A 27,263-nucleotide genomic window follows, 5' to 3' on the forward strand; every position below is an offset into this window, starting at 1 on the left:
AACAAAAAGAAAAAATGTGTTGTTATTAAATAAGTTCTCCACAAAATGATGGAATCCTGATTAAACAAACTGAAAACCTTCACTTGCAGAAGGAGCTCATGGTTACAGTTTTGTTGGATTTGATCTAGAAAAACAGGGAATGGAGATTCTTGTTAAGAATGGAGTGTGTCTAAAATCCACAGGAACTTACCACTGAAAGGGATTGCCTGGGACAATCAAACAGTTGATACATAGATCAGAAAAATCCACACATGGGAAGTCTCTTCATATGTTGTAAGCCGTAAAATACTTTCCAAAACCAAAACTTAAATCTGTAATAAAATATTAAAATCTTATAACGTTCCAAAGGAAAAGAGTTTAAAAGGGAGAGAATCTGAAAGCACCACCAATGTCTTAGGATCCTGCAAGAGCTGGGATCTGTTAAATTAAAATCCTGGAAATTCTAGAGAGCTTACCACATGTGAAGCCTACCACATGTGAAGTTTTACACTTCATTTTCTGATTCCTGTTAACAAGATCATACAAACCATCCTTTATAATGATCTGTTTCTTCTTGTTATTGAAATTTCTTTTTTCCCTGTGTCATCTACAACTTTCACACACCAATATATGCCGAGGGCTGACCAGCTGGAAAGCAGATTAGCAGAAAAGGACCTGGCAGACACCAAGTTGAACATGAGCCAGCAACGTGCCCGTGTGGCAAAGGCAGCTAACGGTACCTGGGCTGCATGAGGAGGAGGGTTGTCAGCAGGTCGAGGGAGGTGATCCTTCCCCTCTGCTCAGCACTGCTGAGCCCATACACGGAGTGAGGTCCAGTTCTGGGCTCCTCAATACAAGAGACACAGACACGCTGGAGAAAGTCCAGTGAAGGGCCATGAAAGTGATTAAGGCACTGCAGCATCTCTCCTTTGAGGAAAGGCTGAGAGATCTGGGACTGTTCTACCTGGAGAAGAGAAGGCTCAGGGGAATCTCACCCATGTATATAAATACCTGAAGGGAGGGGCAAAGAGAATGGAGCCAGACTTTTTTTCAGTGGTGCCCAGTGACAAGACCAGAGACAACAAGCATAAACTGAAATGGGAAGTTCCATCTGAACACCAGGAAACACTGGTCACTGAGCACTGGCACAGGTTGCCCAGGGAGGCTATGGAGCCTCCATCTGTGGAGATACCAAAAAGTTGTCTGGATACGGTCCTGGGCAACCAGTTCTAGGTGTCCCTGCTTGAGTAGGGGGTTTGGACCAGATGACCTCCAGAGGTCCCTTCCAACCTCAACCATTCTGGAATTCTGCAAACTCATAAAACACTACAAACATTACTGATGTCCTTCCTGCATATAGTTACCCCCAAACAGGTATCGGATATCTTCAGATACAGCTAATTCAGACTGAAAGTCATACCTTATGCTTTAGAGTAATAGTTTAGGTTTCAGAATCCTCCTATAATCCATAGGTATGTCTAAACTGTCTTGGAAAACAACTGTCTGTCTGGGATTTAGAATTAGACTTGTGATGTCAATTTGAAGGTCGTTTTGGTGCAAGACCTAAGACACAAGACTTGTAAAGAAGAAATGTCTGATCGATGCATCCTGCATTTCTAGAAGTTTTTATATAGATCAGAAGGTGCAACAAGGTTGATTTTTCTCAGCCACAACTTGGAACCATTTTCCAATCTATGAAAGTGTTTAGAAAGTAATTTTCATGTACACCATTAACCTAGTGCCAATCACTGGGAGAAAACAAGCTCAGAATGTGCCTGTGGCAAATAAAAGTTGTTAATAAAAAGACTGGTAACAAGGAATGTCATTACAATTATCAGGTCAAATCTCTCAAAGACACTTTCTCACAAAAGATGTAGGACACTTCTCATCTACAAATGAACCCCTACTCTGTAGCTGAATGTGCACAGACCTCTTCCTATAAAGAGAGACAAACCTAGGGTAAGGTTCTATCTCCACGTTTTCTTCGAATTTCTTATATCACAATCCTATGACCTTCCTATAACTCATGGCCTCTTAATATTTACCAGGACCCAGAAAAACCATGGTAAATCTAGTACTTCAATAGTGTTCAAAACCTCCAGGAATCCCACTGTAACTCTGACAACTTCTCCCCGTTTCATTTCCATTGTACTGTCATAATTTCTGCAAAGAACAAAGGAAATTCACCATGGAAACACTCTTACCTGGCAAGCGGAAATGCCTAGATCTGCCACATGCCCTGGTCCCTCTTGGAGGTGAGCAAACTTCTCAAAACCACAAAATAAAAAGTTTTCACACTCCCACCATATAAAATCTTCACTCTGCACTTTGAGTGATGTTCAGTTAGTCTGCATGAAAGTTAAATTCCCACTTTTCCAAAGGACGTGAGAGCTGCAGGGAAAGTTACAACCACCATAGAGCCTGAGTCTCCCTGGAAATGGAAGATTAGCTTTGGACAGATGAGCTGATTCATGACACAGTGGAATGACTGCTAAGATGATCAGGAGCAACAGAGAAGGCAGAAACTTGGGGAGTGGGGGGCGGGGAGAGGACTGCCCCTTTCATCAGCAGCCTGCAGTAAATAAAACACGAAACTGCACTGGAAGCCAAACTGTATGCAGATGAATCTGCCAGCTCCAGACAAACGAACAAAGGCTGTCCAGATGTTAACAGCTTACATTCTTATTTCTCCGGGAGACTGCCTGCCTGAGCCATATGTTACAGAGTGGTCTGCATCAACCAGCTCGCTCAAGATGCCCAGTGCAACACTGTAGCGCGGATAATCAGAGGACAAATGGCATCGTATTAATGACAGGGCAGATACATGTTTTAGGGATGACTGAGAATATGTGAAAAAAATTTTAGAAGAGTAGTGTTAATCCTCATCTTGGACTCCTCCTTCCATTTTTATAGAGTAACTTAATAACTTGAAGCCAGAATTGCGCCTGTGTGACACTATGTATGTTCTCCTACGTTTCTGCATTTGAAGTCCAAAAGTGATGACTGCAATGTCTTTTCTAAAACCCTTTCCTTAGGGAAAAGGTACCTCTCGCCCTGCAAAGGTTCCACTCTCCTCACAGGGCACAAGAGATTCTGCAATCTGCTGAAACTCAATCCTGAAGCACCACAAAACCATCTAAAATCAAGAATAAAGACAGAAAAAAGATGCTATAAATTTGGGTTGGACACAACCAGAATAATACAGAAAGAATCACAGTTCTTGGGAAAAGATTAGTTTTTATAAAAAAAGATAAATCCCAGTAAATAAATGATCCATGATCAGACAACAGCACTGAACAAAACACACAAGAACACTTAAAAATTACTCTCGTATCCTGATCTAATTCTCGCTTTAATCATTCATAATGAAAGTGATAGGAGATGGATGTATTTTTGAAAACGAACTTAAGTAATGGCCCCAGTCCTGACACACTACCTTCAAGCAGTTTGACAGCTGCTTTGCCTTCTTGACTCCAGTGCTTGCAGATTACCTTTCACAGGGAATGGATTCTGTTAAATTGGCACACTTCCGGGAAGGTTCATCACTCCAAAAGACATTCCATGACTTTTCCAGGATTTTATTTTAACCTCTTAGCAATGAAGACCCTGAATTTTGACAAATTGTTTCAGAAATGGTTATTTCAGTGAAGTGAGCTTATTCTCTTCTGATTTGGACAACGTCACATTTTCCTGATGCTTATCTCCATCATGTGCACAACTGTGCCCACTTTCAAATTTATCACTGCACCATCAATTTTAATTTGAAAATATCCTGCAATTGCCTGATGAATGGAAGATAATTAGATACCCAATCAAAACTATTGTGTGTGGGGAATGTTTGCAAGATAAATCAGTGTTTAGAATCATATTTCATCCTTGTATTATCATTTTCTAAAAAACAAGCACCAAAGCATAGCAAAACCCAAAACAGAACTAGGACAATGCTGTGGTATAAGCAATAAAATTTCAATGTGCAACGCTAACATCTGTTACAACAAGCATTGTCTTGGAACATTTTTTCAATATAACCTAAATGGGAATTCTTTTTTCTTTGAGTCTGCATTAGTCTTGGTTTCTGATAATGATTTTTATATCACTTCCATTAGGAAACTCTTAAGAATATGGAGTTTCTCAGCCACGAGGTATTAGAGGTATAGAACGTACTGATCATTCCACTCCTTTATCTTGTGTTGCAAATGCCAGCTTATCAAATATGCACCATATAAAGTTTATGCATGAAGGAATGGTGACCAGTTCTCTAAAAAAAATTCCTAAGTTTGATTTGGTTTTGTTCAAGACATCTGAAGTTTGACAAGGACTTATTCAGTTCATGGGAACCCTGGGGCCTCTTTGGGTGATAGTGGAGCGTGAATCTTCAGTGCAAGATGACCTAACCATGTAATACCCCTGCATAGCTCGAATTCTCTACCCGATGATGTTCTAACACCTTTCTCTTTTTGTTTTTGAAAGCTAAATAAAATTTAAGAAATTTATTTGGAAACAAGAAAAGGTGAAAAATATTGGATAAAAGTGACCACCTATATTTTATATGCCTAAATATCTTCCTTGCAGAGTCTGAAATTTCTTACTGAAAGAAATGTCTCGGTCTCTTCCATTTTAAATTACTGCCATGATTCTTCCCCCTTAAACCACTTATAAACACCAGTGAAGATAGAGTTTTCCCTTTATATGAATAGTATCCTGTGATATTAATAGAAGTCACTTTGATAGACTGCCTTTCTGTGAAGATCTTATTGTATTAACTTGAATCACAGGAAAGCATAACTATAAGACAGAATAGGGAAATAAATTCATTCTTAATTGCAAATTCAAGAGAACTTGGAAGTAAACTGTTCCTAAAATTTTGCTGTAGAAATCAGGCAAGAACTGGGAATCGGGCAATCTGAAGAAAGATCTCGGGCACATCAGTGCCTGTAATTCTGCTTTGCAGGCCAATTTAGAAACCATAAGGAGGACCGAATCTCCCTATTTCTGTTTGTTGAACTCACTGGAACTATCTTTAAGAAAAGACGACTGTGGCTTTTTGAGATCAGGAACCTAAAACAGGAAAAAGGAGAGCAAGCAAACAAAACTTCATTTCTTCGTAATGTATAAGGTTGGATTAAATACAGACTTTGTTTTGCTATAGCATTTTTACATCAGTAGTTCACAGCTTTGAAGGTATAGATCCAAGCTTGGTGAAAATTTGCTTTTGTTTTTCTTTTAAACTAGTGAAAGAAAAATAAAAAACTCTTTGTTTAATACCGTATATATTTCAAAAAATGCTTAAAAAATATTTAGGGCCATATCAGTGCCTCTCAAGTATCCTCCAAACACAGGAAGAATAGACTATGTCAATAACTGTCCAATAACAATGAAAAAATGACAACTTTTGCCTCAAAAACTTCACATTATTATTCCAAAGAAGGCCTAACAACTTATTTCCAGTTGGCTTTATAAATATTTTTGAATACTGGGCAGAAGATAACTGTTTATTTTGTCCTAACTATAGCAACCTATGTTAGGAGAAGATTGCTCCTTCCCCAAAAGCAGCTGAGCACATGGAGATGGGAGAAATTCTTGGGTGGAACCAGGAAAGGAAAGACATAGCAGACAGAGGTCTTTTCATCTCCTTTAGGAACAAAAACATGAACCAGTAAAAGAAATCAGAAAGGCTTTGTGGAAAGAATAAAATGACACAGAAAACAAAGAAAAACATGGATACAATACAGGAGGAAGACATGACACCTTGAAAAAATAAAAAACATTGGGAAGAGATAGTTTGAAAAAGGTCTACAGTTAAACAATGATATTTTGTATTGGGTTTGCGTGGCAAGGTTTTGGTAGCAGGAGTGGGGGCTAGAGGGGTGGCTTCTGTGAGAAGCTGCCAGAAGCTTCCACCTTATCCGACAGAGCCAATGCCAGCCAGGTCCAAGAAGGACCTGCCACTGGCCAAGGCCGGGACCATCAGTGACAGTGGCAGCACCTCTGGATAACACACTTAAGAAGGGGGAAAAAAACCTGCTGTGCAACAACAGCAGCAGAGAGAGAAGTGAGAATATGTGAGAGAAACAACTCTGCAGACACCAAGGTCAGTGAAGAAGAAGGGGGAGGAGGTGCTCCAGGCGCCAGAGCAGAGATTCCCCTGCAGCCTGTGGTGAGGACCATGGTGAGGCAGGCTGTCCCCCTGCAGCCCAGGGAGGTCCATGGTGGAGCAGATATCCACCTGCAGCCTGTGGAGGACCCCACATCAGAGCAAGTGCACCCAAAGTAGGCGGTGACCCTGTGGGGAAACCCGTGCTGAAGCAGCCTCCTGGCAGGACCGGTGGCCCCATGGAGACAGAGGAGCCCATGCTGGCGCAGGTTTGCTGGCAGGACTTGTGACCCTGTGGAAGGGACCCATGCTGGAGCAGCCTGTTCCTGAAGGACTGCGCCCTGTGGAAAGGACCCACACTGGAGCAGTTCATGAAGAACTGCAGCCCATGCGAAGGACTCACATTGGAGAAGTTTGTGGAGGACTGTCTCCTGTGGGAGGGACCCCACACTGGATCAGTGGAAGAGTGTGAGGAGTCCTACCCCTGAGGAGGAAGGAGCGGCAGGGACAACGTGTGATGAACTGACCGCAACCCCCATTCCCTGTGCCACCGGAGGGGAGGAGGTGGAGAAAATCTGGAGTGAAGTTGAGCTCAGGAAGAAGGCAGGGGTGAGGGGAAGGCATTTTAAGATTTAGTTTTATTTCTCATTATCCTACTCTGATTTGGTTGGTAATAAATTAAATTAATTTCCCCGAGCCAAGTCTGTTTTGCCCATGATGGTAATTGCTGAGAGATCTCCCTGTTCTTATCTTGACCCACAAGCCTTCAGTTATATTTTCTCTTCCCCTGTCTAGTTGAGGAGGGGGAGTGATAGAGCAGCTTTGGTGGGCACCTGGCATCCAGCCAGGGTCAACCCACCACACATTTATAATATCTCGGTTTTCTGTCTCTCATTCTCTTCTCTGCATGCCTTTTCCCATATTTTTCTCACATCTCTTATTTCTGCCTCTCTTTCCTGCTTTTCTGCTCTCAAAGTTGAAGGTACGGGGCTCCTTCTAGGATGAAATCACTGGGTATTATTCAGAGCTTCCAACTTAAACGTTGCTGTTATCTGGTAAATTTGATGCTTCCAAGCTCATTCTTGGAGAAAAAGTAATATTTTTCTTGCTGCCCTAAAACCTCTTGGCAACTGTGATGGAGAGTGCCAATCTCTGCTCTTCTGTCTTTCCTCAGAAGCCAAGCCTGAGAAGTCAAAGAGCATAATCACACCTTTTAGTCTGCACAATGTATACCTACAGTCATCAAAACCTGGTGTTTCAAGCCTGTTTTCTGTCTGAAATTTGGAAGGTCACCAGATAACTCCTTCCTTTTCCCTGCCTAATTCCTCTCAGCCCCTCAGTTACTCTCTCATTGCATCTGCTTATCCAGTGAATTCTTAAGAGAACTGACCACTAACTCAGATCCTAGTTTGCAGACTCCACAGAGCAAGGCTATAAGAAGTAACCTTCTAGATCAATAAGACTTCTATTCTGCTTTCTCTACAGGAAGAGATAAATACCACTTTGAGAAGATTTGTTTACTTGCTGCTTTTCTTTGGAATGATTTTCTTTTTTTCCCAGTATTACATTTTCTGGGATAAAAACTGGAATTTATACATGCTAAATACCTGCAATCTAAGTAAAATGGACCCTGACGACCTGCTGATTTTTGAAATTGATGTCACTGTACAAAATGCAGTGCAACCTTAAAAAATTCTAAGAGTTTTAATCATGTCAGCCAAAAGAGTCCTATTTTGTCCACTTACAGTGGTCCTTAGTTTTTGTCACCAAGGTGTTTTTAGGTTATTAAACTCAATGAAGATTGTGATAGAGTCACAAGAGAAAATATTTTATCTTTTTTTTCATATTGTTAATCTATTTCATTAGCTTACTGCACACTTCTCATTTCTTATGTCTTTTTGAAATGCCACCTACACTGATAAAATTACATTAGGAGTTCTCAATGTTTCCAGGAAGAAGCAGAGAAATCACATAAAGAGATGACTGTTAAGAAGTACAGAAAAACAAAGAGTCACTTGAGACGATAAGAATTTAACTTGTTTTAAAAACAATCCCAGACATGATACTCTGTGGGAGGGAAATATATATTTTAAAAAAATATAGAAATATCACGAATATGCCACCCCAAGTGAAGTTAAAATGCAGTTTCACTGAATTTTAACATGATAGGAGAGCAAAAAGAAACAACTGAAGCCAGTCTAGAGGAAGTGTCATATCACAAAACAAGGAAGCCAGAATCCCTCTTAGTTACCAGTGCAATCAAGGGCCAACTTTCAGTTTGAACCAAAAATGTGGATAAATAAAATTAGCAATATGCAGGAAAGAACAGTAAAATACTGAAGGTAAACTAGAATTACTGGTTAGCAAATACAGCATTACCTGAAAACCAGTACATGATTACACATTTTTCTGTTTCATAGTCATATTCTGAAGCCTTTACATCTTCTACAATGCCGGTGGCTCCCAAAAGTTTTAAGATATTGATAGTTAAGCATGACTTCATTCTCATGACTCGTCCCACCAATACATGAAACGGAGCAAACACAGACCACAGGAATATCGTTTGGCTTGCCTACTTCAAAGTACGATCCCAAAAGGGTAGTGCTAGACAACAGCAAAACTGGAGGCACCAATCGCTGCATAATCTCAATTCAGCTGAAAGCTCACCTGGGAACTGGAAAGAGGACATGGCCAGGGATTTTCTGAGAACTGTGTGTACAACAGCTGTAATTCTTCAGAATGATAAACATTAAAGCTAGCCTTGCTTTGAGCAGCAGGTTGGACCAGACAACCTGCTAAGGTCCCTTCCAACCTAAATTATCCTGTGATTATATGCCGTAGCAAACACTTAAAGCTGAAAATCCTGAAAATATTTTGTGACCTCATTTATAAACCTTTGCCATAGAATTATTAACTTTTGAAACAGAATCTTTCCCAGAGGATGAGATCAGGGCGGCAGTCCACAAAATCTAGGACACAGAAGCACAATGGGTATGAAATTGTCCTAGTTAAGTGACAGAACTGATGAATTTTGTATATTATCCTTATACCAAGACAACTTACACAATTTAATTATTAATCCAATAGAAGAAACATTTCTGGTTGTACAAACAGACCTGACTGAGTTACAAGGAATACTAATAGTCACTTGAACAGTCACAATCCTTGGGATCCAAACAATGCCAAGAAAGAGAGCCTCAAGCCACACCACAGTATCAGATATACAGATATTTCTCGCGTGCTTCAAGAACTGACAGCATGCTGGCATAAATGTCTCCATTCTCTCTACCTACTTTTTGTCTCTCTATGTGATCTGGAGAATAAGGAAGATGTAACATTTGTTTATAAGAAAGAGAATTTTTTCCACCAAGTAAAAGGAAATGGGTGATAATGCAAAGTCGCTGCAGGAAGGGTTCCCAAAGGAAATGGCTGAAATGGAAGCAAGAGAACCTCTGTAATTTTGGCCTCCAGAGATAAATTGGAGTAAGACTGATCATCTAAGCAATTGAGACAACTGCCTCATTACAAGGCAAGGTAAACCAACAAACAGGTTTGACTTTTATGGGCAGCTAACTTGTGGACAGGTTATGCAAGCTTTAATTATCAGGATATAAGATCATAGTACACATTGCAAAGAGACAGGAGACAGCGATACAGCTAAAGAAAAAAGTGACCAGAAAAAACAGAAGTTAGATGGCAGCTGAAGAGATACAATTAGATGTCCTGTTGACTAAGCTATATGAGTATGAAGTCTTCCCTATATAACATGAACAAGAAGGCAATATCTATCCCCACGTTTGTTTGGGTGGAAGAACAACTGGAGGAAATTAAGATAGATATGCAAATTGTTATAGATTAAAAAAAAAAAAAGAAAGATCTGTCAAATTGGTGCAGTCTTTCTGGGAGATGGAAAAATGAGAGAGCAATGTGCTCTCTTGTTGCTAACAGTAAAATCACCTGAATTACTAAACAGGCTTCTCTAAAGACCCCATTAATTTCTTTCTGCTTATTTTATTTTATTTTATATGAGAGTAAACAGAGATGACATTCAGTTACTTCTGGGCTAGTGGCTTGTAATGCATTTCCAGCATAGAAAAGAAGAATTGCATTCTAAACTCAGTAGGATGTTACAAAAAAAAATTAGTTTTAGACGCTATTCAACAATTTTGTCACTTTCAAAAAATGTTAGGAAAAGGAATGGTTTAAACAGTACTTAGAAGAATAGTTTTACCCGATGTTCCTTTAGAAGGAAAATTATGGTTTCAGTGGATGTAAAGACTTATACCAACACCTGGACATCACTAACAGGCCTAAATGCTCCACCCACACCTTTAGTCCTGTGTTTTCAGTCTCTGACATGGACCTGCCCAGCAATCACTAGACGTGACCCTGACCCGCATGGACTGACTTCCCAGCTTGGCCTTGGACCTGCCTCATTGCCAAGGACTTACTTGCCTGATGATCTGCACCCTTGGCTGAGCCTGGCCTCAACCTCTGGGCCTGCCCCTCCTCTTGCAGTGGGGCTGGGCTCTGCCCGGCCAACACACGTTCTCCCTCTCTGCTGCTGGTGGCTCCCATCCCTCACTGCTCCTGGACAGCCTATTAGTTATTTCCGCGTTTTTTCCTGTGCTTTCACTGTCTGCACAGGAACATGAAGGGAAGGAAGAAACTCTGCACAGAGCTGAAAAAGGAACGACGGAGCTCTAATAATTTCAAAGACTCAGGACTCAACATGCTCTACGAAAACCACCTGGGTTCAAGGAAGTTTTAACTGGTTCTTTCATTATCTGAATGCTTTAATGAATCACACTAAATTGAATTTGCAGTTGGACACAGAAAGAAGTGGCTTACCATTCAAGAGGAATAAAAAGACCTTGAACTCAGGTGCAGCACCCTAGCAAACCCTAGAAAGCTGCAGTTTTAACATTTCTTAAGTGAGCGGGACAGACATGAAATCCATCCCTCTGTCCCAAAGGAAGACCAAGAATCCCAAGAATCACCAAAAATTGTGTTTAGTCTTATCTTAACAAACCATGACAAAGGTCCAGTCTATTCCACTGTTTTCCACTTTTAGTCTTCCTCATAAAACACATTTACAGATTATTTAACATTGTTATAGACTTCTCTGATTTACTTCCTTCTGGAAGACGCTAATAGTCCTGATGTTCCAACTTAGACCTAATTAGCAATAAGCAGAGTTGACGTTTACTCTGTGTGTCTTAAGTGTCAATACTGCATTACAGTGGGGGTGGTGAAATTTGAGCCATTTGCTTCCTTTCTGCTTTTTAGAGTAGGTCAAGCAGTCTGACATTCTTGACCCTTACCCAGTTTGCAATTCACTGTAGTGCTTCCCATACCTTTCTCTGGAGATCTGCTGCCTAGATAACCATTCTTCATTAATATTTGTTGATATTATTTGTTGATATTTGTTGATTATTGTAGTCTAGCATTTTGCACTTCTTCACTTACATACTATTTATATTAAAGCCTTTCTCTACTTGTCAAGATCATTCTGAAACCTAATCCTGTCCTCTGCAAAGTGCTTGCAGCTTTTCAAGTAGGTATCAACTGCAGATTTAATAAACATTTTCTCTATCCCACTATCCAGAGAAAACCTTATCTCTTTCCAGAGAAAACCACTTGACAGAATCCCATCCTTCTTGTTTGACAGTGAACCACTGATAACTACTCTTTGAAAATATAATTCCAAGCCAGAGAAGGATAAATCATATCATACTTTTTGGCTACTTTTGCTTCAGCATTTATCTTAAAGACAAATATTCAACTGATCTGATGTCAATTAACCTTGGTGGCAGGACTACTGGTTAGAAACTGCTCTTACAGTATCTTCCTCAAGACCAAGTTTCCCTACTTTTCTTTAGGAGCGCCTTTATATTATTTTTATAAGTCATTAAAAAACCCACACTTATCACCTACCCCATCTACTCAAGACCTGTTATCATGTCATAGAAGGAAATTAGACTGTTTCACACGATTTATTTTTGACAAATCCATTTTGGCCATTGTTTAGCATCTTTTTATTTTCTCGGGGATTACAAACAGATGATCTGCTCAAGTGTCTTTCAAGGAATTCAATTTAGGCTGACTGGTCTATAATTCCCTGGGTCTTTATGTATTTTTTGGAAAGACAGACACAAAGGTTTCTTCCCTCCCCTTAAAATTCACTTACTTTTTATCCCTTAATTCTCAAAGCTCATAAGGGAAGAGTCTAAGATTTCTTAAGTACTCCACAGTGAATCAATTGTGCCAGACAATTTGAAAATATCCGTCTCATCTAAGCAGACTCTAACCTACTCTTACCCCTCTTAACTAGTTTTAATTATGCTAGTCTTCAGAACAGTCAGCCTTTTCTTAAATAAATGCTGAGGAAGGAAAAACAACAACAAAGCAACCACAAAACTGGCATGCCTCTATTAGTTTTGCCTCTCTTGTCAATTAACGGGCCAGCTCTTTCCCTTGTCTTGTTCTGATTAATTACTTAAAGGCTGTCTTCTTTTAACTGCTCTATTGTTAAAACCACACTTAAGGCACTTGGTCCGTACTTTATTTCAATTTCTATGACCAAAATGTTGCTCGGGGTAAAACTCAGAAGATTTGGAGGGTGCATAATATGTGATCTTATCAGTTCTGGAGCTTCAGTCATTTCTGTCTCAGTAAGCTCCTCCAGTACTTTCAGCCATAGACTTAACAGGTTTTGTCCCTCCAATATTCAGACTGATCAGACTGATGCTTATAATAAGTCAGCACACAAAAGGAACGCAGTGAAGTTTTTAAGTGAACCAATGTCAGGATACAAGCCTCCTTCAAAATCATACACTTTGGCAAGTCAAAGAGCATAAAGGAACCTTTGCAACAACAACAAAAAAAATGATTTTTTTTGCACTTGGGTGCAATGATCTTGGAGCAAAAAAGCACAGTTAGTTTTTACTATAGACGGTCAAATAAGCACAGAAGGGAATTAATTTTATTCAGTACAGCAAATGTGACCAAAGCCAAACAGTGGGTCTGTTTCTTTTTACTTAATTGCCATTAATGGAGGAACTAGCTCCTTGGAAATCTGACATTACTAGTTCTCTTTGTGCATTGGAAATTATGCAAATCTTACCTCAGAGAACCTTTGTACGTCCTGGGTTAAAGTTCCTACTCTCTTCCACTGATAATATTTGAGTAACTTCAAAATTGCTGGATTCACTGCGTTATCAGATGGCACCGTCCGGAAGAAATAAGGATATTTTTTCTTATCAGCCAACTCTGGGGTTGTTGCTGCAAACGAAAGCTGAAAAAAAATCAAGCAACAAAAAAAGGAAAGTCAGCATAAGTCATCTAGCAGCCAGAAGAAAAACTTTGCTCTTCTCAGTGCAACAAAACACAATCCATGCATTGCGGTCCTATAAAGAATTTTCATCATCATACAGCTTGGAAGTCCTACCAGCACCATTTACTTATTTACTTTTAAAGGGATTTTTGAAATACCTTAGTTCTATAAACCACCTGCCATAAAATTAAACTAGGGAATCTTCAAAGTCAGTGGTGTAAAATCCTTGGTTTGAGATCATGCAGCTTATATATTGCACAGAGGAAGAAGCTCTAAGGAAGTAAATCTCTAGGATGAATTCCCCATCAACTTCCTTCTATGTATGCTTCATAAAGTTAAGAATTGTTCCAAGGCGATATTCTCAAACTCTTATGTATCTTTGAATTAGAGGGTGAACCTCTAGTAGCACCTCTTCATATCTTCAGGTAATAGAAAAGGTATCAGAAACGGAGAATAATGCCGGCAGACAAGGCTGCAGTCAGAAGTTTACCTGACTCCCAGTTTCCTCCACTGAAGCAGCCCCCTGTCATCTTTGTTATCAAAGGGGACTCAGTGGCTAATTCTACACATCTGAAAACACCAGAATTTGCACATGGTTTGAGAATGCTTATAATGAGAGAAACGAGGAAACCTGTTTACACACAGAAAAAAAAAATAAATCAGAAAACGTCACTGAATTCTTCTGCTGAAGTCAAAGGCAGCATATTTTTGTGAATTCTGCTCTATTCTATATTTTTGTGAATGATTTTCAGGGAGTGTTATGAAGGGAATGCCTGCATATTCACATTCTGAAAATGCCCCAAATCCAAAAATACTTGTGGTTACTTTCTCTAGTAATTTTTAGGTTTCTAGGAACGTGTTTTTCAAGCTTTTTTTCTCAGCCATGCATAGCAGCTGAGGATTTTTTAAAGTAACAATTTAATGCAAATTGCTTTGACTGTTGAAAAATAATCTCCCTAATACAGTCGTGTTAAGTCTTTCAAACTCAACAGTCACGAAGTGTAGTTGAATTCAAGCCTATATATGTACATCCAACCACAGTATTAAGTTTACACTTTATTCAATCAGGCATTTGGTATATTTGAGCTAGAAACCCTCTTTTGAAAGTCAGAATAGACAATTTTAATCTGAAATAATAGATTTACCTTTTTCTTCATGTTTCGTCATAAAAATCTAGATTTAGCCTGTCAGAGCCAGGATTCATTCTCTGATTTCAGACTCAACAAAGAACATATTGCATTGTTATATCCTCCTAAACCTGAACAGAGTTTATTTTCCTTAATGAAATTAATTAAAATCACTGAAATCCAAACAACTTGAAGTGTGTATAACTGGACAGTCTACACTCTACCATTCCAAAAGAGAAGATTCTTTCTCTTCACCAGTCATTAGCTAGAGGGGATTTTTAAGACCTTCTACTACCATGTAAGTCTAAGGTAAAAAAATTTTAATATAGCAACTACTCTTTTATTAGATTTTATTTAAAAAATATGCTATGAGTTACTGTGATATTGTGGTCCTGGTTTTCCAAAACAATACTGTTTAGATCACTTTAAACTTCATAACACTTAGTAATCAGCAGTGAGTTTGTGAAGAGCTGATTTCAAAGGAAAAAGAATGAAGGTCTGCCAGTAGACCTAGCCAACTTTTTTGTCTAGCCTTGTAATGCTGAACATCATGCATCCACTGCACAATGAAAGTGGAAATAAGGACCTGTCTCTGACTGAAAAAGAGAGAAAACGTGAATTTCAAAATCCAGCATGAAGAGGAATGCCTCTCAGCAGCCTGGCGCAGCTTGCAGCCTGGTGGCTGCAAAGGACTTGCTTTTCAACTTATTATGGTTTTGGATCGAACATAATTTGATTGATCCTGAAGAAAAAGTAGTAAGGAGCAACACCGAAGTAACAGTAGTGACAAGCAACATTGGCAACGTTCACCTAACTCAGGTTCACAGAATGGTAAATTTTTCTGATCGGAAGTACAAAAAACCTTAGTAATGAGGAGCGTCTCTATAGCTGTGAGCTGGCTTTTGGGCACAGATCTGTGATTTAAGTGTGTCAATTCAGATCCACCCTTTGACATTTTAGTGACTTAAACAAAGTGCCTAAATGAGTATCCTAATTGCCCGGATTTCCTTGGGAAACAATGAAGCAAAACCTTAGCTCTCTTCATTGATTGAAGAAAGATGAAGAAGGCTCATAACTTAAATTTCTCAGCCATGTAAAGCGAGATGAGATGAATCCAGGTTTATGTGTAACACTAATGACACTTGAATTACAAAAGAACATTTCTCTTAATTTTCTTTTTGAAAAAAGGTTTTATTCAAATATAAAACGGGAAAATTTCATGCTTAAACAATTCTTGGAATGTAGGAAATGTTCCAAGGCCTTTTTTTCAAGTATCACACAGAGCATGGTTAGTCTCATTCTGCATCACTTTGCCATTTTATCAAGACACTCATGAGAGATGGCTGAATAATCTGAAATAGTTATGTCAGTCTTCCCTCCCTGTCCCCCCGCCCCACTTCTTTCTCACAAAAGTTAACTCATTGAAAATATTTAACTCTTCACAAAATTGCCCCTACGAGAGTTTGAGGACATGCAATGAACTTAACCCAACAATCACCGCGCTCCATATTCTGCTTTGAGGGGGGGACAAGGAGGGTGAAGGAAGAAGAAAACCCACCTCATTATGTTTTAAAAAGTGGTAATGAAAAGTTCATGTTAATAAATAAATTGATACCATGTAAGCTTACTGGAAAAGTACGTGATATAGCACAACTATATGGAAATATCAGTAAAATATTCACAGCAAAATCTTTAAGCTATGTGATAAAACAAGTAAGTTCACAACACAGACCACCCACATATGCACTGAGATGGTACAGCCCTTCTTAACTGACCATAAATCCTCTGTATTTCAGGGCTCAAGTTGTTTATTCATGGCTGATTTGAACCTACTGAAAGGCAAACTTTTCACAGTTTCTTCACTTCATTCTACAGCACTGAAAGCCATAGACAGCTCATTCCGCTTTTTGTTACAGGAATTTCTTTTTATAACTTTTACTTATTTAGTCAAAAATATGGATGAATAGCAATCCTACTGCTCATATAACTCTTTGCAAACTACAAAAGTACTATTTTTCACATTACTGTTCATATTTTCATATATATATATGTAAAAAAATACACATATCAGTTTGAATACCGTCAGAAAAACTGAACCTACTTCTCAGGCCATCCCGCAGAAATCTTTCTTTAGAATATCTGCTTACAATTTGATACAATTTGTGAGCAACTGTTTCTGGACTTAAAATGAGTGTGTGTAGGGAAACGTACAAACAATGACTCAGAGATTTCAGAGATCATACAGAATTTCAGAATTTAAAACTTTTAAATGGTAAAGAAGATAACATTTACCACTCAAGTAAGAATATTAACTATAGTACAAAATGAGAACCAAATAGACCAAGGTATTGAAAACCAAATGTTTATTTCTTCATAAAAGCCATAATTTAGTAAAAGTTCTTCTGCCTTAATATCACAATTAAGTCTGCTCAAATTCTAAAATGAAAGACTTTATTTAACAGCTAAACTGCACTGTTTCTCACTTCTTATATTATTCCTATTGCTTGTGTGATCACTACATAAATGGATTATAGTTAGCAGAGTTTCGTCAGAAGGCTTTTTTGGTCTGCACACTTTAAAGAAAACCAATAATGTTAATACCCTAGAAATCATTCAAGTTGGGCGTCAGTATGAAAGGAATCAGTGCAGAAGGACTTTGAAATTACGTCACCTGAAGTTGATTTGCTCATATGTTTAGCTTACTGTGGTGTTGTGCCTGTAATATACCCGACAGACCACGTGGGAGCAAAAGCACAGAGGTCCACAAAGGGTGACTGTGAGCCAGTATTTTAGACGAAGTCCCAACTCCACTGAAGTCAGGGCCAAAACTCCCACCAACTTTCTCAGAGCCCAAATTTCACGCTTGTGATCTAAGTACCTGGAAATCAGATCTCGTTAATGATATTTAAACCACACCGAGGTAATTGTAACTCTGTAGGTCACCCTGACATTTTGCAGTACGCCTAGACTCAGATCTGTAGTCGTGCAGATTCTTCTGTTCGAGAGATAAGTACAGGGCTGGCTCTAAAGTGAGATGAGTAGTTGTGCTTCATCGCTAGCAATGGAGAAGCAGAGCAGAAACACCGCTAATGGCTTTATCTTACCCTGTAAATAGAAAGCAAGCAACAATAACAGTTCTGGAATGGGTCCAAAGCAAAATAATTCAGGAAATGGTGTGAAATAGAAAAACAACAAAACACAAAAGATGATGCAGAAAGGACCTGATAGGACTATGTGTGTAAAAGTGTGTCTTACAGTAAAGAGTTTTGAGGTCATAAAATGTAGGACATTTTTATACTTTAAAAAAAAAAAAAAAAAGCAGCTTGGAAATTATCCAAATTTTACTTTCAGGTTGAAAAAAACCCAACCAAACGTTATTCCACAGAAGACAAGGGAATTTCTTTGGCTTCACACTGACAGTGAAAGTAGAATTTGACAATGGAGAGAACAGGAGAGGACAAAATGTTATACAACTATTACGAGAAATGCTTCAGCCTAATATGACAGATGGGCAGGTTAAGGAATTTGAACTGGCGGACTTTGCCAAAAAACTGAGAAACATACAGAAGAATTTTACTAAGGAGGTGTTGGGGTCAGGCATGTGTTTTAACAAATTAAATTTTATCCAGAAAGATGATACTTTTTGAAACAGGAAAACATTAATTTTATTGAATATCCACACAGTTTCAGGGAAGGGTTGCAATCAACAATAGCTAGAGTGAAGTGAAAAAAAAATAAATGTTAAAACAAAGCGTAGAAAGGAACAATTCTGCACAAGGGGAGTAGAAGCTAGCTCTGTAACCCTACCTGAAGCTGAAATGAGGCGTGGTAGATTAAACCAAGAACATCAATCTAGACTGCTTTCAAGTTAAAGCAAGCACGCTCCTGTCTTAGGGAAGTAACAATGAGGTCCGTCAAAAAAAAAAATCAGTACAGAAGCATGGACGGTAAGATGATAAGCTCTAGCATTCATTTAAGAAAATGGGATGAAACAACTAGTGAAATCAATGGGAAAGACTAGGAGTTATGTAAGAGAGGATGGATATTAGAGAGCTGGAACAAAATTAGAAAAGGAAACTACACTATATAGAGAGTGCACGTCCCGTATAGAAGTCCAGAGGCTGGAAGCTGGAAGGTTGAAGCCACTCTGCAGCCCCAAGAACTCCAGAGGGAAGGGAAGCCGCCAGAAAAGGCAAGAGATCTTCTGGTGTTCGGTTGTTTTACTGTCTCTAGGGAGCATTTATGTTTAATTTTTGTCACTGTAATAACATACCGAAGCCTGAGGAAAAATAAAAGTGCTGAACTATCCCTGGGGTAAGCCGTCACCCTAATCTAAGGCAACAGGTCTGTTTAAGTGTCACGTGCATTTAAGAGGGCTGTATTAGTGGAAGCAAATCAATAACAGAAACCCTTAGCAAAGTTATTGTAGGTCCATAAAGCCAAGAGGGTAGGAAACTGCACTGCCCTCATAAAGCAAAGAGTGGAGTGGCTAGAGGATGGGAAGCATCTCCCACCACAAACTCCCCAGAAGCTCAAAGGCCCCCGACATCTGGCAGGAGGTGCCAAAGCATCTGGATTTGTCAATCCCAAATTGAGAATGAGGTATTGTTCTCAGCACTCGCCTCTCCAAAGGAGAAGGTTGTGAAACAAAGCTACACGCTGTGTTGTTCATGCAGTATTATACATTGGAGGGGAAAAAGAAAAGAAAAAAAAAACCAAAACAAAAAGAAAAAAGGTGCCTTTAGGTAACAGGGTAGTCTCCCTTTAATAAAATGTCATCTGCTAAGACAACTGATTCATGTTTGCAAATGGGGAAAATTAGCTTATTGAGCACCAGAGAGATTAGCTTAATTTTCCCAGGCTTGTGCACTGTGGCTTGTACAAGTATTTTATTAATGATCGCTAGAAATTTAAATCTGCCCCTGTTGCTGCAAAACTGGTCTTGACGGAGAGTTTTTTTATACATGGCAGAAATCACCTGTAATGTACCTTTTCTAGAAAGCCAAATTATGCTGATAAATCAACATCGCTAAACAGGATATAAAGCGCTGATTTGATCGATCGGTGATATCATTTATTGTCATCATAATTAAAGATTGCACACCGTGTATGCTTAGATAGGAAGCAATATTTCCTGTGAAAAAGGAAAATGCAACTAATTCTTTCCAAAAAGGAGGCAATATGTCAGAAAGCTCCATAGAAAATATAATGGTACAACGTTGCACATATAGAATCTTGTCGCAGGAAAATAATGAGGACGAAACTCAGGAAGATGATAATCTGCAGCAACGTATACTCGTGACACCAAACACCATTCCTTTGTGTGCCTTGCCAGGAACCCTAAAGCTTTGACAAGCCTGTGCCAACAATAATAATACTTGAGTGTGGGCATGTGATGACTTGATGGTCCCAGGAGCTAGAAGAACCAGAATGGAAACTAATGATTAATGAAGAGTTAAAAGATTTGCCTGCCGCAACTCTTGAGACAGCATTAGATGATGTCATGTAATGAGTGAAACAATATATTCTTAACCCAAAGACAGAGCATAGATTGAAGCGTAACGAGGAAATTGCATTTTTAATTGAACAGTAATTGATGTTTTGCAATAAATTTTAAAAGATGCAAAATATAAAGATTTCAGTTAAATGTTAATTCACTATTTAAAGATTAACGATAACCTTACTATACAAGCCAACTTGCGCAGACGTGAAGTCAAACTACCACTGAACTTGATCTTACCACTAGTGAAGTTATGAATAGATTTAAATATAATAACAGTACTTGGAATAGGAAAATAGTGATATATTATCAAGAAGAATATTAAAGAGAACCTTAAGAAATACAAGATAGCACGTAAAGTAAAAAAGTGATATATTAGACTGCTCTTTCCCACCGCAATACAAGAAATGTATCATGTAATTAACTTCGATGGATGATTTAGAGAAAAGGTACATGGAAATGACATTGCAAAGATGGTCGCAAACACCTATATATTTGGAAAATATTTCAACATAAGAAGATAAGTGCAGCAATTTCATTGATGGAGACACCGCATAGATCTTCAAAGCGGGTGAAAGCAGCACACAGTAATAAAGATCAAGAAACAAAGATAACGTTTCTTGACAATTTGCTTGCACAGCTGCTGGTGATGAGTGTCTACGTACAGACAGTAAAGGAGCTGCTTCTGAACCAGACCTAGGAATCAAAGAGCCAGTCTTCCCTACCAGCTGTACTAGAATTCTGATCCCCAAATAGCACAGGTGACGCACTAACATAATTTGAAAGAAGAAAGAAGGAGGACTAAAGAAGAAAACATTAACAAGAAATTACGCTTTTCCAGCAGTGGTAAATCATCTGCATTTTCACCTGTCATAAGTACTCTTGAATATTTACTTGAATGAAAGCTCTGGAGACTCCATCATACTTACGCTCAGAAGATTTTATGGGATTGGACAAACTTCAGTGCTGTAACAAATAAAACTAACGAACATTAAAAAAATGCTCTGTATGGGCTTTCATTATGACAGTTGCAAGGGCAAAATAAAAGTCTGGGAGAATATCTATGATGGCTCACTAGCTGGTAAATGGGCAGGATGCCTCATCCAAATGGGAACATAAAAATACACATTGTATTAAACACACTGGACAAGAATGGATCTATGGACGAACATCCCTTTCATCATCTGTAACACATTACCCGTCTGATTAGAGCTAGTGTTCCTTTTAAAATCAGACGTTTTGCCAAATACTCCTGCCCAATATCATCTGCCATTACCTTCATTAATTCTATGTCTGAAATTGCTTCCACTGACTGCCTTTTGGCACCTGGGAGTTTCCAGAAAAAGCACTTCCAGCTGGTCTCAAGGTTGGAAGGCACCCGCCTCCACGCTGATGGTATTTCAGTGAATTAATCCAATCACAATAAGATTGATATTCAGCTGCATGCTGCTCTGGAGACATTTCAGGAAGCAATTCTGGCTACTGAATGAATCAATATTTTTGAGGATAGAAACTGGTTTAGATAAAATAAAATCCATATGAGAAGTACTTCAGCTGAAAGATGTGTGCCTATAGGCTAACGGGAAAGGAGCGCTCAGTCCTGTTTCCTTCTCGCTTGGGTAGCCTGACCAACTCCCAACACAACTCGGTGGGAACTGCAGATGTCTGAATGCAAGGAGTCAGACCAGACGATACAGTTCGGTCTTTTGGTGTTAAAATTTTCTACTCCCATCAAGTCTCTGGGTTATGTTGAAGAACAGTGATTGAACTGATCCTCAGCTGAGGGGTGTGGAGTTTTTTTTGTGGGTTTTTTTTTGTTTTCAAGTAATGGGGAGGATAAACAGCAACTGAAAATTGTAGCAGTTCTGCTGAAAAAAAAAAAATGAAGAAAACAATTTACACGTTAGCATTACGGCTTCACCTGCCTCTCGGGCTGGAAGATTGATTAAAACTTCCAGCCACCTGTTCACACCAGCCAGAGTCTATGTTTAAGAACTTTGCAGAAAAAACTAAGTTAAAGGAATTCGTAGAACAACACTTCAGGTGAACAGAAAATAGAAGAGTTACCATGTTCAGAGCAGAATGAAGTTACAGATCAAATCATAGAATTGCCTAGGTTGAAAGGGACCTTTAAGATCATCGAGTCTAATCATCAACCAAACACTGCCAAAACCACCACAAAACCACGTCCCTAAGCACCACGTCTACCTGTCTTTTAAATATCTCCAGGGATGACGATTCCACCACTTCCCTGGGCAGTCTCTTCCAATGTTTGACAACCCTTTCAGTGAAGAAATTTTTCCTAATATCCAACCTAAACCTCCCCTGCCGTAACTTGAGGCCATTTCCTCTTGTCCTATCGCATGTTACTTGCGAGAAGAGACTAACCACAAAGTCCAAATAACGGGATCCATTGTAAGTTCTAAGAAATACTCCCTAACAAACCTAATATAGAATCATAGAATGGTTTGGGTTGGAAGGGACCTTAAAGATCATCTAGTTCCAACCCCGCTGCCATGGGCAGGGACACCTCCCACTAGACCAGGCTGCTCAAAGCCCCATCCAGCCTGGCCTTGAACACTTCCAGGGATGGGGCATCCACAACTTCCCTGGGCAACCTGTTCCTATTCACCTTACTTCTGAGACATGCCAAGGAGGTATATCATGGAGTTATCGAGAGTGTCCTTCAATTCAATGGTTAGCAGTGCAACCAGTAAAGTTGATGGAGACTTTGTGATTTATAGTTTCAGTCGGTAACCAGCTGAACATGAGGCAGAATCATGTCAAATGGATTACCCCATAAAAAGTCAAAATTCACCGAATCACAGAATTATAGGGTTGGAAGGGACCTCTGGAGATCATCTAGTCCAATCCCCTGCCAGGGCAGGGTCACCTAGAGCAGGTTGCACAGGAAGGCGTCCAGGCGGGTTTGGAATGTCTCCAGAGTTGGAGACTCCACCACCTCTCTGGGCAGCCTGTTCCAGTGCTCTGCCACCCTCAAAGGAAAGACGTTCCTCCTCACGTTTAAGTGGAATTTCCTATGTTCAAGTTTGTGCCTGTTACCTCTTGTCCTGTCCCCAGGCACCACTGAAAACAGCCTGGCCCCATCCTCCTGACACCCACCCTTTAAGTATTTATAAGCATTGATAAGATCCCCCCTCAGATGTCCCTTTTCCAGACTGAAGAGACACAAATCCCTCAGCCTTTCTTCATAAGAGAGGTGTTCCTGTCCCCTAATCATCTTGGTAGCCCTTTGCTGCACCCTCTCCAGCAGTTCCCTGTCCCTCTTGAACGGGGGAGCCCAGAACAGGACACAGTACTCCAGATGCGGCCTCACCAAGGCAGAGTAGATTCAGCATCAGGCTTGATTCTTTCGCTATTAATGGCAAATAAACAACTACTATCCCCTTTTCATTGCATATTTCTTCTGACCATTCATTTGAAAAGGTCTGCCACAGTTTGAAGCAGATCTTGGAAAGAAAATAGAAAAGGTATTTAGGGAATAAATCTGGCAATCATTAATTGCTTTTTCTGCTCTCCACAAAACATTTTAAGATCTACATTAAGCACAAATCATTGACACCTAACATAGGTGTTCTGCCTACTACTAGAGGCTGACCAGAGCATTGACATTAAATGGCAGATCTACAGAAGTTGCTGCAAAATTTGTTTTCATTTCCAAACAGAATAAAAGACAAAATCCTTTGAGCATTTTCGTAAATGGAACTGCATTGCAAAAGAGGGCTGTGTATCTTTGTCACACTCTGTTGCTTAGCATTTGGCTACTGGCCTGGATTATACCAGAATTCAGCTTCAAATCCTTTCTCTGCTTCAGTCACAGCATTATTGTTTATCCCAAATCAAGCAGAGTCTCCTACACTCATACTTTGCTACGCGGCTTGCTTGTCTCTTGTCTATAACAGATTATCCTCAAAATATAGAGAAAAGCAACAACTTTGTAAAATATTTCACCTGTGATAAAACCGGCTGTATTGCCATAATTCATTGAAAAAAAATAAATAAATTATTTCCAGACCTATTCACAACAGCGTGTTCCTGGCTGGCTGCCCCAAACTATTATCATTCTATTAGTATTGTTTGTTTGTCAGACTTCATCCAGCTAACACATGTTAAAGCTACAGATGTTCTGTCTACATTTGGATTTTAAATAAAATATCTGTTTTATTATTTTTCCCCCCCTCTAAATGATGAAAAGGAGGGAAAAACTTCCCCAGTACAAAGACACCTTAATTGTGCAGTACGGGTATGTCTTGTTCTTGTGAGCAAACGAACCCTGCACTCTATTGGAAACGGGAAGGGCCACTGGTGAGATTTAAGATGAGAACTCCCCCGTTGCTCTGTGGAGTGGATACCCTAACACAGTCCCAATTCTGTCCTCTCCACCTTTCATTTCTTTTACTGGAAATACAGCATCTGAAGAAATGAAGCACACCATGTTAGCTCACTATTTACTGAAATACTCACAAAACCACTTCTTGCACTGCCCGAAGTCATGAATTAGTGGTCTGTTTATTTTTTCATTCTCTAGTTTCAAACCTAAGCAAGAAATCCCAGATTTTTCAAGCCAAAACAAGTGAAATTCTCACTATGCCATGTAGTGATACATAAAGAAGCTGTTTACTCTATATGGAGCAGCACAGCTCTGAGACGCCTTATCAGGTCCTGGGAGTAATACTTCGGCGCTAATTCTGCACTCTGCCTGAGCTAATTTGCCTTTTCTTTCAGGTCCGTAACTTTTCTGATATCTCAGCGTTGCGTGCTGCAGTCACACCCCACCAGAAGTGTTTAGAGAGTAGTCTGACATCAGTTGCTTGGAACTGCTCCTTCTCTAATAACGGATAAAGAGGGGTTATGCTACAGAAATCAAGAGCTTGCTGGAGGGGAGGCGATGAAATAAAAACTGATAAAAAAATCAGGGAACTTCCTTTGCCAACAGACGTTGTCAGCAAAATAAGTACTGCCTGCCCAGCAGCAAGGGCAACTAGGGTTACATTGCCACTAAAAACCTTCAGCAGAAATGCCAATCACAATTATGATTATAATATATTTGGCATTAAAATGTCAAATATGTTGTTGATCCTTCTCTAAGAAATAACCAAGATCATATACTTTATGGTTTTCTTTAGCTGCAGTCAATACAGATTTTAACCAGATGCTCTAAATAGAAAGCTACATGTACAAAACCTTTTAGTAACGTACGCAACTAGGAAATGTTCATGCAGATCTATTCAATGTGAATCACAAAATTATTTGTCAACTTAAAGCTGTATTCTGTTGTTTCTAATCTGTGAGTGGCTGTAAAAAAATCTTATGAGGCATTGTAATCTACTTTTATAAAATAAAAAATGGCAAACCGTCATGGTCTGAATACAGTTACAAAACAAAAATCCTGGCTCGAGTGTCACTGAGGAAGTGGAAGAAAGCACAAGCATTTCCTCCTGGTGGAACTGGCGCCTCCAGGACATCACTTAATTGTTGCCTGAGTAACCCTCAATGTGGTTTTTTTCAATACTTTTGCCTTGCAGGTCACTTCAGCAGTTACAATTAATTTAATAAGTGTTTCTTTATGTCTGCATTTGGTTTTAAGTACAGTACTTGCCCCTGGTCTTAGAGTGCATGCTGGGTAGAAAGCATTAACGTTATCTACACCATTTAGTATTACGCACACTTCAATAAGATCTCTCAACCATTTTTTGTTGGTTGCTGCCATCATCCTAGTTCCTGCAGGCTGAAAGCTGAATGTTTTCTCTAGACCTCGTTATCTTTTTTGTCACTTACTCCATAAAACCGTTCACTACAATCCCATCTATTCCTGAATATAGTCCTTTATCAATTTTCTCTTTTTACAGTATTTTCCATAACTTAAATCAGCCCAGGTGAGATAAAAACTGAACTACATCATTCCACATCCGTATGTAGTAATAAACCCAATGTAGCCTTAATTTTTCACATGCAAGGAATATCTTTGTGCTTGATCTTTGTCACAGAGCCAGGAAACTGCTTAAGAATATAGTTTAATTTTAAATATTTCAAGAGTTATATTGATTTGAGAGAAGGAACTCATATATGAAAACTCAGTACATGCATATTAGAATTTGGTAGTGCTTATTAGTTTTGGAAGGCTGGTTTAAATATCATCTTTCCTAATTCAATCTCATGTAATTCATTATTTATTACTCACATCTATGTGCAGTGATTAAGTTGTAATTTTTAAAGTCACTTGCCTCTTCTCAACCCTCTCATTTGTGACCCAAAGTTTTTTTGAATTGCCATTTATTTTTATACAACATTTCTGACCAAATTGTTGTCATATTTGCGCTTTCTTTTTTTTTTTTTTCCTTTTTTTTTGAAACCATATATCTTATGGCTTTGTCTACGTAGTCTTAACAGTTTACTGACTTTGGCTTCTGTTATTTTGGGTACTGCTGAGTTCTTTTGGTCTTTTTCAAATACTGCTCTTGGATATATTCCTGCCAAGTGTGAACACATCTACTATTTTTACGGCCTCTACATGGGACAAACTCATGATGGGACAAACTCACGATGGGACAAACAGCAGGGCAAATGGAAATCATCTTTGACAAAGGTGACCAGTGCAATTCCAGAGCAGAAAACATAAACCATTAATATTCCAGAAAACATAAACCATTAATATTCAGCCACAGATTTCAGAAATTAAATTTGTGATCTGGATGGCTTTTCCTGAGGAATTACACGTTACCGCATGCTAACACACATTCACGATGAATTCTGAAGTTCTTTCTGCAGTTAAAAGAATGTCTGCTTTACCAAGAATATATATCAAGTGATGCACTAGCAACCTATATTAATGTACTGTGCATCTGGGTGAAAACCAAAATAAGATTAACTATATTTACTGCCTTTTTTACAAGTAGGTTATTCAGAAATTCTCTGAAGTTAAATAGTTAAAGTTGTTAAATGAGCAGCAAATGAGTTCGGGTGGGTTTTTTTTTTTTACCCTTACACTTCCCAACTAAAGAGAATTATGTCTTTGACAGTTGAGACTCCCGGTATATTTGATCACTTATGCAGTAACATAGGAGAGGGTAAACCCCAAATCACTCTGTTTAAGCAACAGTAAAAATGAACGTACTTTTCCTAATATATGTATGCTAACTTTGCAGCATGTTCACAGAAATTCCTAGAAATTAATAGGGCGTTCTTTTCTTTTTTTGCTTCTTCTTT

The 27,263-nt window shown here is 39.0% G+C and overlaps 1 protein-coding gene across 1 annotated transcript in view; it reads right to left on the minus strand.

The window, feature by feature from the left end:
* The window catches only part of GABBR2 (gamma-aminobutyric acid type B receptor subunit 2), a 488,425-nt gene that overhangs the window by 285,938 nt on the left and 175,224 nt on the right, over positions 1-27,263 (minus strand). The window contains exon 3 of the mRNA XM_054191752.1: positions 13,200-13,370. Coding sequence (XP_054047727.1) covers positions 13,200-13,370 — 171 coding nt within the window. The remainder of the gene's footprint in view (positions 1-13,199; positions 13,371-27,263) is intronic.

Source organism: Rissa tridactyla, chromosome 2 (genome assembly GCF_028500815.1).
Source record: "Rissa tridactyla isolate bRisTri1 chromosome 2, bRisTri1.patW.cur.20221130, whole genome shotgun sequence".
NCBI lineage: Eukaryota > Metazoa > Chordata > Aves > Charadriiformes > Laridae > Rissa > Rissa tridactyla.